The sequence below is a fragment of the Argentina silus genome (genome assembly GCF_951799395.1).
Source record: "Argentina silus genome assembly, chromosome: 10".
In the NCBI taxonomy this organism is placed as follows: Eukaryota; Metazoa; Chordata; class Actinopteri; order Argentiniformes; family Argentinidae; genus Argentina; species Argentina silus.
The window spans coordinates 9,366,840-9,376,839 of record NC_139664.1 but is presented as its reverse complement, the minus strand read 5'-3'; the positions used below and the strand labels follow the sequence as shown (position 1 = coordinate 9,376,839).

The following is a 10,000-nucleotide window of genomic DNA, read 5'->3' as shown; positions in this document are numbered from 1 at the left end:
ACAGACTTCTTGCCAACAATGTCTCAGCAGAATAATAATAACTCTAAAGAACAGCTATGCTTGGTGATTTTATTTGATACAGAGATTAAGTATTCTATGGTGGAAAAGGTTGTTGATGGCGTGACTGTAATACAGAGACAGAGGGACATGCAAGAGGAGGGAGGGAGTGAGGGAACGGTTAAAAAGAGTAATAAAAAGCAAGGGGTGGGTAAAGATGAAAAGAATGAGCGAGACAGTCTGACTGTCTCCACCTCCCTCTGTCTCTCCCTTTGATGGAGTAGGGTTGAACGAGGGAGGGAGAGACAGAGAATTAGAGTGAAAAGTCACTTGCAGAGCCAAAACAGTCACACCCATGGACACACCAACAGGTGCAGACAGAAAGAGAGGGAATGACATAGATAACAGCCTACATCTAATGAGTTGTGCAGATGGAAAAAGGGAGCGATTGAATATACTTGTGCAGACACAGCAAGAGAGAGAGAGAAAGCATTGGGGGTTAACTGTCTCTCAGAATGTTGTCTCCATGGAAGCAGGTGGGCAGTGAAACTCAACCCTTAAAACAATATAGAAGAACTGCTAAAAAGCGGAGGGAGGGAGAGAGGGAGGGAGGGAGGGAGAGACTGAGGGAAAGGCATGGGCATAAAGAAAGAAGGTGTGTTACTGGTATGTTCCTGTCTCACTAAATAAAGCCAACGAGTCCAGCCTGAATGGTTACTTTGTAATTTTGACTGTTGTTTGGGTTGGTGACAGGTCTACACGCGTCCAACATCAGAACACACCCGCGTACACACACTCACACACGTGTGGGTTGTTTTTGGCTGAGACACTGAGTCACGTCACAGCTTTTGTGTTTCTGAATATGCATGCGTGTGTGTTTGCATGAGTAAGTCTGTTTCCACTCGTATGCATGTGTGTACATGTGACTGGATCAGCCCACACAAACATGGCCTCACCCTGTCCCTGGGACTATGGGTCGTGAAGTTGTCCGTGTGACAGGGTTTTAACAAAACAAAACAAAAACTCAACGGCTCTTTGCCACAGCGCTATATGTCTATTAAAAACAACAACAACAACAAAAATCTGTTTTGTCCCCTCAGTTGATGGGAGGTGACATGTTGACAACAAGGTCTGTGTTTTGCTACTCTTGCACATTCATATGCTGCCTGTTATCCATGTCACTAACCATGCCCCTCTCTCTCTCTCTCTTTCTAGTTTCCGGTGGGATGAGTACACCGTGGAGGTTCGTATAAACGACTACCTGGACATTATCTGTCCACACTACAACCGTGGCGAGCTGCCTTCCCAGGAGGCCGAGCGCTACGTGCTGTACATGGTGGAGAGAGATGACTACGAGTCCTGCAAACCCCACTCCTTCGACCAGCTGCGCTGGGAGTGCTCCCGGCCCTTCGCTGCTCACGCCCCCGAGAGGTTCTCTGAGAAGTTCCAACGGTTCACCCCCTTCACTCTGGGCAAGGAGTTCCGCCAGGGAGAGAGCTACTACTATATCTGTAAGTATAAGTACTATACTACCACTACACTACTAACAATGCCACTGCACTACGGATACTACCAAAACACCACAAATTCTACCCATAAAGTACATGTTCATGCACTGTTGCTATGATAAAACTCCTGTTACTACTGCCACTGGAGCACTACAGCATGAGAGCTAATTGTTTGGATAGGAAAATGCTGTATTAGGGCTTACTGTAAAATGCACATCTGAAGATATTTGCTTTAGAGAGGTGTACAGCCAATACTATCCTAATGTTGAAGAGTTAAATGATTGTATTATTTCTCTCTCTAGCTAAGCCGCTGCACCACCATGGCCAGGAGTGTCTGAGAATGAAGGTGGATGTTGTCGGACCTCATGGTAAGCTCACTTCCTTGTTCTGCATGGCATTATCTCTGTTAGCGTCAGTGGCTAGTTGATACTGTTTCCCATAGTATGGGTCAAGTTGTACATGTTGGTGTGGTTGTACAGTATGAGATTTTGTTAGTGTTGTTCATCTGGTCAGGTCTTTACCCATGTCCTCTCTGTCCTCTACAGGCTCTGCTAAGGCCAAGGCAGACAAAGAAAAGGTTGAAGAGATGGAGAAAGCAATGGATGGAGGAAGAGCAAAGGTTGGAGCAGCTGGAGGAGCACACAACCCCTCCAACAGGCTTCCAGCTGGTAAGTTTCCCATGATTTGACCATATCAACTCCAACAATCATTCCTTTGTTTATGAGAACATAACCCCTCTACAATACAAATAGACCAATATAGACATCATATGATAGTTCGGAGTGGTGAAATCAAAAGGAGTCAGGACTAACCCTTTCTCCCCCCCCCTCTCTCTCTCCCCAGATGACCCTGCTGTGTTGGAGCCTAAAGTTCAGAAGAGTGTGGGCAGCTCAGGCATTCAGCTGGTCTCCTTCTCTTTCTTGGTCACCATGATTCCAGTCTTCCTAGCCCTGTCCCAGTCCCTGTCCTTGTCCCTGCACTGAGACTGACTGGGCTACACTGACGCTGGTCCCCCCCAGGCCTAGCCGCCCACAGAGACACTGCCTCTCCAATGCTGGTCATTGGCACAGACAATACACAGATTTTTATAGAGATTTTTTATATGCGAATGGACAGAGCTGTGTGTGTGTGTGTGTGTGTGTGTGTGTGTGTGTGTGTGTGTGTGTGTGTATACAGTATGTGTGTGTGTTTGCACGGACATGTGATTGGAACGTGGACCGTTCCAAAGAAGAGGACCTCCAAGAGTTGTTTTTTTGCTCCTTGTTTCAACATATTTTTTCAAAATTAATGAGAATTTTTTTTTTCTCAGTTTTCTTTCTCAATTTTCACTCCATTTCCTCTTCCTCTCACTGGACTAAAGCAGTTTGTTGTGTTTTGTTTTGGACACTTATTGACTCTCCTTCGCACCCCTGGACAAAAGCTGGAACTGGAACTGGGAAAGCATTGCATTAGGAATCACAGAATTTCAACTGACAAAAGGATAACTGCACTCTTCATTATCCTGAATTTCATTTGACGACAAACTACATATCTGGGAACATACTCTTCTGTTAAATATTTGTAAATCTTTTTGATATAACAGTGGTTATCTCAAACTGCCAGTCTCATTCTTCCTCCTCTACATGTAGAGATTATTGATGGTATGTGTAGAAAATGTTATGTATTAATGGTAATTCCACTAAACAGGTTTTTGTCATGTGGTAGTGTAGCACTCAGACCTACAGGGGATCTCTTTGTGGATATGTCACTGTGCAAAGCCCAATGATGTGACAGAGAAACATACTCTAAAGCATAGACATAAACATGCTAGACTGGATTAAACAGACATGCATACACTCACTGCATTCTAGATGTGCAGCAACATAGATCTGCCCCCTTTAGAGCAGAGGCACACCACACCACACCACACCACATCATAGCACTGCAGTTTCGAGTGATGTAATCGTTGTTGTTGTTGTTGTTGTTGTTTTGCTTTTGTACTTCCTTATGGTTTTGTGTTGAACAGAGGAGTGTAATAGGACTGAGAGAGAGAATGTGAATTGAATGGAAAGAGTACAATTCAAATTGGTGGTGACAGAACTCATAGGGTGTTTTGGTTGCATCGTGGCTTGAGACCGTGCTTCCTTACTGTTGATGGTCATTCAGCCACTCAAACATCCCAAAGGCAAACAGATAGCATGGTACACTGGTAACTCTGGTAATGTTTACGGCATAAACTGTCATTTCATCTGAAAATTAGGATTGAAGGAATGCCCAAAATACACACTACAGCACCGACAGACATTGAGACGTATCTGTTTTTTTCTTGGTAAATGTTTGTGTTGTTTTATATATGTTTGTATGCAAAATTTGTACATATAGAAAGTTATATGAAAAGAACTACATTTGTTTAAAATGTGAAAACCTTAAGTGAAATAAAAATGGTGATATAATAAAAAATGACTTTACTTGATTTTTTCCTCACACTCAAAAATGAGGAGAGGAAGAAAATGACATTACAAATGTTATGTTTGCTTTCACACAAAAGCAGCTAGACTTAAACATTTAACTGCAACAACTTGCTATTTTGGACAAAAGTAAATTGATGGTTTTGATGGTTGAGAAAGTTCCTGTGGCAAACGTATCCATCTGCCCTCCAAATAAATCTCACTCTGTCTCCAACTTCCCCTCTCAGGTCTTTCCTGTCCTAATTTTTTCTCATTCCCTCGCTTTTGCCCATTCTGTCTTTCATCCTGGGCTGAATAGTTTGCCCTGGCCAGGACTTCACAGCCCTGCGGCCAAGCAAGGAGGGAGAGAGGGGGAGAGAGGGGGTGAGAGGGGTGAGAGGACACCATGAGCAAACTGACACCTGGGTGTGATAGTGTCACTCTCGCCTTCTCTCGCGCCCTTATACTCTCCCTTTCCTTTGCCCTTTTTCTTGCTACCTTGTCTCTTTCCCTCTTCCTCCCCCTCTCCCTCTCCCTCCTGAGGAAAGCTGAACATCCGTCCACACTATGGTGGAATAGAGTGGAGGGCTGCCCAGTGCCAACAAGGCCATACCACCCTGCATGCCACCCAGGGCTTACTGCAGACAGAGCACGCTCGCTGACTGAATACTGTCATCAACTCTCCTTTCTGTGTGAAACCAGACTAAACATGAATTCTTGCCCAGAGCCTAAAGGTGCACCATTGTGGAGATGGATTGGTATACTACACCATCTGTCAAAGACCATGTTAGCTAGCAAAATAGATTAGACATATTATATTTTAAAGGTCAGTAAAACAGCCATGTCTTGTTAAATGCCCATATATTGGACCTAGCTTGATACCCAGTTTTATTGGACGTAGATATGGAACATTCCAGCCCATATTTGGGCATATTTACAGCATTAGTAATGATACTCAAATGATGTCATTCATTCCACTCCACCATTGCTACAAGGTGAGAACTTCACACAGAGAGGTGCCTAGACTACAGCACTCTCCAAGTATTCAAATTGTCGCCTAGAGTGTCCTATCCAGAAGGATTTCTTAGCTGCTCAGAATGAGACGGATAGGGAGAGTTGAATATGCAGTATGGAGTCTATGGGTAGTCATATACAGTAACTTATAGAACAGGAAAAAAATAGCAAGAAAATCAGATGCAAAATAGGACAGATTTTGAACGTCAATACCAATATAAAACCCTCAGTTAGAGCACAAAATGGCATTATCCATAACTGCACAGATATTAAAAGTCATGGTCAACACAAAACCAACCTATTCAAAAGCTGGACAGTACCTTGTAATTGCATATGGCCCAATCAATATACTCCTGCAATTCAGGAGATTTGTACTACCAATCTACTCAACAACACTTCTAGTATACATATTAAGTGAGTTTCAACCATGAAGGGTGTCATACAAAGTGTTCTTGGCCCTTTACTGTTGTCCAGTTAAAAGTGCCACCTCTAGATTGCATAGGGAACATAATGGACTGTACACAAAATATTTTCCAAGGCTAAACATGATTTTTCAGATTATGTCAATTATGTGTTCCCTATGCAATTCTAGAAGTGTTGCTGAGTACAGTGGTAGTAAAAAGCATGTTTAGCCTTGGAAAAAAAAAAATTAAATAGCCTACTGGTATTACGACTGCCTATGGCCCCTGGTGTGAGCATTGATTACTTTGTCTTATGATGACTGTTGGATAGATGATTCACTTACTTAAACAAATGTATTGTTGTAAATCGCTTTGGATAAAGGCGTCTGCTAAATGCCATAAATGGAAATGGAAATGGAAAATATTTTTCACACATTATGTGTTCATTGATCCAGATATAGTTACATATAATGTGTGGTTCCTTCATCCATATTCAGTATTTCTAAATGCTTAAACAAGTTTAACGTGGGCGCTTTTATTTTGAAGAAATCCTCATTTACATACACCCGAGCTAAGTGGGCGGACTTCAACTATTGTTTACAGAACATTGTTTACAGAACACATCTTACAGAACACATCTTACAGAACACATCTTACAGAACACAGTTAATCCCATACCATCACATAAACAGTGGTCCAAATTAATCAAAGTGAGTGTTAGTTCTCTCGTTTTCTGGGCTGCTGGAGCTGCCAATCTAGTTACATCACTGATAGTCATAGAAACCATCATACCATTGGTGAAATCTTGTCTCTCCCCTCATCCCTTACTGCCAATCAGAGTACAGGACTTTCTGATTACAAATACGGAAATACAGTAGTTAAAAAGACGTCACCTCTGATTTGTGTTTTTCTCAAGCCAACTGGTTGTCACGATAAATAGAGATATTTAAAGTGAAAAACGTAGCCTAAAGCTAGGTCGCTGCATAGTTTTGTTTTCCGTCCTATGGAATTTTTGCAGTTTCTATCATGCGCTTGCATCGTATTTACAGTCGGGATGTTCTCGACAGGACTGTAAGTTTGGCCGTTTTCACGTTGAAGTCAATCACAACTTGAATAACATGGCTTGCAGCTAGCTGTATTTCTTTGTCAATATTGCAAACGACTTTGAGCGAGCAGGCCGTAAGATGTCAGTTCTAGAATGATGCCTGACTCTGTTGTCCTTGCTCGTAAATTGCACGCGAAACCGTAAACCGTGCAAGATATTAGACAGATAGTATATTCTGATGTGTTGCTGGGACATTTCTGGGAGTTTTTCAAGCTCGTCGACTGATCAAGCGTGCCAACAGGATGTATGGTCAAATAGACTAGAATTACTTCCTCCTTCCTGGGCTGTTATCATATTTAGGCTGCCAATTGGAAATGCACGGCAATGCATGCCAACATTCATGCCTGCATGCAAGTTACACAAACTATTACATTAGTTGCAATCTGATAAGTATATTACAGAATGAGACTAGAAGACTGGAAGCAATAACTCTCCCACAGACTCTTGCTTTAAGTTGTGTGCATTTGTCTCACAGGACGGACCTGAAAAAAATGCGGGCATCCCAGAGTGCTGATAGTGTCCAGTTCCTCCCCTTCCTCACCACCAGCCTCAAGTAAGCCCCTACTGAGTGTGTATGAAAACCTCCCTGTGTGTGTGTGGTTGCGTGCGTGTGCATGCATGTAGGTATAACTGCAGTGAATAAATAGACCCTAAAGTAAGTGCAACTGACATGACATCGATCCCAGGCAATATGGTCCACGCTGGTGGAGGTAGAAATCTTATGGCGTGGACCAGTGGGGGCTGGTGGAGGTAGAAATCGAAGGACGAGCTCATTGTAATGGATGTAGTTGAATGAGGAATGGTATCTAACACGTATTGGATACCAGTCCTCATTTTGTTTCAGGCATTACAGTGAGCCTGTCCTCCAAATTCTACCTCCACCAGCCTCCACTGCTCCACGCCACATTCTAAGACCTGTCTTGTCTCCATAGTAACCTGGGCTGGTTGTATTATGGGATGTTGAAAGGGGATGGAACTCTGGTCATAGTCAATAGCATCGGAGCATCCCTACAGACGCTCTACATCCTCGCCTACTGCCATTACACCAAAAACAAGGTGAGCCTTCACCCCAACCCTCCTGTCACTAGGCTATACCCATAGTTAAAGTGAGTGAGTCAGTGAATCAGTGAGCGTGTAAGCATGGGGGCAGTAACATTGATTGGGTGTAGGTGTTGTGTTTTGATTGTGTTAAAATCCACTGTGTGTGTGCGTGCGTGCGTGCGTGTGTGTGTGTGTATTTCAGAGGCGTGTGACGTCCCAGACCCTAGCAGCAGGAGCGGTGCTGTGCGGGGCCTGGCTGTACTTCAGCATGTTGCTGCCTCAAGGAGACTCCCGGCTGGCTCAGCTGGGCCTCACCTGCAGCGTGTTCACTGTCAGCATGTACCTGTCCCCCCTCACAGACCTGGCAAGGAAACCTACGCAACACTTACACAACGTTTTGACAACACACGCTCAACGCCCAGATCCAGAACATATTCACTCAGATGACACATACTCCCATGGAAGCTTCAGTACCTGTCCCCACTACGACCTAGTAAAGAAACCTCTGCGCAAAGTGTTGTTATTACCTAATACTTCTTGTTACTTGGGGGACATAATGTTATAGCCAATACCAATTACCCCCCATGCCCCCCACCCACACCTCTCTCTCTCTCTCTCTCTCTCTCTCTCCTCTCTGTTCCTGTCTCTCCCACTGTCTTCCTGTTTGTCTCCATCTCTTTCTCTCTTTCCATCTGTAAGTGGCTCTTCGTATGGACCCCAAGTCAGTTTCCTGCCTTTCTTTCCCCTCGTTTGCGTCTTCCTGTTGTTCTGTCCCTGTGTGTCAGTGTTTGTGTCTTGTCCCCTCGGCTACAGTCTGTTCTGATGCATCACAATGTGTTTCCATTTCTGTCTAGACCTTTCCCTGTAACACACAGAACATACATACACACACACACACACAATCCTGAACCCATCTCAACCGGACTGGCCCACAAACTTGTCTTATAATGTTAGCAACACATGTTCTAAGAAAATGTAGTGTGTTGTATTCCTCTGTGAATGTATGTCTCTCTCTCTCTCTTGGTCAGGTGGAGATAGTGCGTAGTCGTAACGTGGGGCGTCTGTCCTTCTCTCTGACTGTAGCTACATTCCTCACATCTACCTCTTGGACCCTCTACGGCTTAAAGCTACAAGACTACTACATTATGGTGTGTGTGTGTGTGTGTGTGTGTGTGTGTGTGTGTGTGTGTAGGATCCAAATAAAGTATTTAAAGTAGTATGTATGTGCACCAATGAATCTAAACAATGAAGGGGTAGGACTAGGAATGGAAACATACCAACGAAAGGGAATGACTGAAAATGACTGTTAACCTGTGTGTTTATGGTGTGTGTGTGTACTTTGATCCAGGTTCCGAACACACCTGGCATTGTCACCAGCCTCATCCGATTCTACCTGTTCTGGAGGTTTGCATCTGTCAATCAAGACTCATCGTCCTATAAACTAATCCAGATCTAAGTGGATGGAGACCCACCTGTGGTGACAGAGGAAGTAGATGATAGGCTTCTCAATCCCATCATGGGCGGGGTTATTGATCTGTCAAGCCAATGAGAGTGATATGGTGTGGAGATGAATGTTTACTTAGACCTATCCAGTCTCTTCAGATTAGTGAGGGCAAACAAGGAAGGGTAGAGTGAATGAGCTAATTCCCGCCACACATTACTGAAGCCTGGTCCAAAAACAACCTCTATCCCTTCCCCTAGTGATCACTGATCATTAAGGAACAGGATAGTTGTTAGCAATATGGTGGAAGCTCACTTAAGCCCTCTGGGGGGTTAAATGGAGTTAGTGTATCTCTGTTGCTTACACCTATCTATCTGGTGTTAGGAGAAGGAGGATAGAAGGTGTTTTTGAACCAGGCCACTTATCGTTCTTGCCCATAGATGGATTGAGAAGCACCCCCCCCCCCTCCACTACCCCCCGCCCCCCCCTCTCCCCACCACATCGTCCTTGTGCCTTTTGTCCTTTGTGATATCACCACTGCCACCTGAGATCATGAATAATGGGGGCCAGACAGACATGTCCACAACCAGCCACACCCCCCCAAGCCTCTTGTGTACATACTGTATGTTGGATAGATGTAAGCAATGTGATGAACATTCTACCCTTGCCTATCAAAGGGCAAGGCGGGGCTACTGTACCAGATCTCTTCTACCTAAACAGTTCTCACAGAGCCGTGTGAAATGCCAAGGGAGTATGGGGCTTCTAGGGCTTGTTTCTGGACAGGGCCGTATCATTCATTCTTAAACTGTATGGTTCAAGAGCCTCAGACCTTCCCCTTTATAGGTGTCCTGAGCCTGGATAAGCCTGAAGCGGAGGTTTCATGTCGCTAAATTGGTACTTTGTCTCCATATCCACACAGTCCCACCGTTACGATAAGAGGGAATATTCTCTCTGTGTGAGTGGCAATAATGTCCATACATATCAAAAGACTTTCCTTTTTATGATGTGTTAATACTGCATAAGATGTTTCTGTTTGCTGTGTTGCTAAACATTATGTCTAAACGTAA

At 44.0% G+C, this 10,000-nt stretch overlaps 2 protein-coding genes across 2 annotated transcripts in view; both read left to right on the top strand.

Annotated features, from left to right (window-relative positions):
* Nucleotides 1-3,926, top strand: part of efna1b (ephrin-A1b) — a 12,641-nt gene extending 8,715 nt beyond the window's left edge. The window contains exons 2-5 of the mRNA XM_083679336.1: nt 1,213-1,508; nt 1,808-1,873; nt 2,051-2,173; nt 2,349-3,926. Of these exons, the coding sequence (XP_083535462.1) occupies nt 1,213-1,508; nt 1,808-1,873; nt 2,051-2,173; nt 2,349-2,488 (625 nt within the window). The 3' untranslated portion in view covers nt 2,489-3,926. The remainder of the gene's footprint in view (nt 1-1,212; nt 1,509-1,807; nt 1,874-2,050; nt 2,174-2,348) is intronic.
* Nucleotides 3,927-6,240: 2,314 nt separating this feature from the next.
* Nucleotides 6,241-10,000, top strand: part of slc50a1 (solute carrier family 50 member 1) — a 3,943-nt gene continuing 183 nt past the window's right edge. The window contains exons 1-6 of the mRNA XM_083679337.1: nt 6,241-6,417; nt 6,927-7,004; nt 7,384-7,507; nt 7,695-7,856; nt 8,521-8,640; nt 8,841-10,000. The exon at nt 8,841-10,000 is cut by the window's right edge and continues 183 nt beyond it. Of these exons, the coding sequence (XP_083535463.1) occupies nt 6,350-6,417; nt 6,927-7,004; nt 7,384-7,507; nt 7,695-7,856; nt 8,521-8,640; nt 8,841-8,948 (660 nt within the window). The 5' untranslated portion in view covers nt 6,241-6,349 and the 3' untranslated portion in view covers nt 8,949-10,000. The remainder of the gene's footprint in view (nt 6,418-6,926; nt 7,005-7,383; nt 7,508-7,694; nt 7,857-8,520; nt 8,641-8,840) is intronic.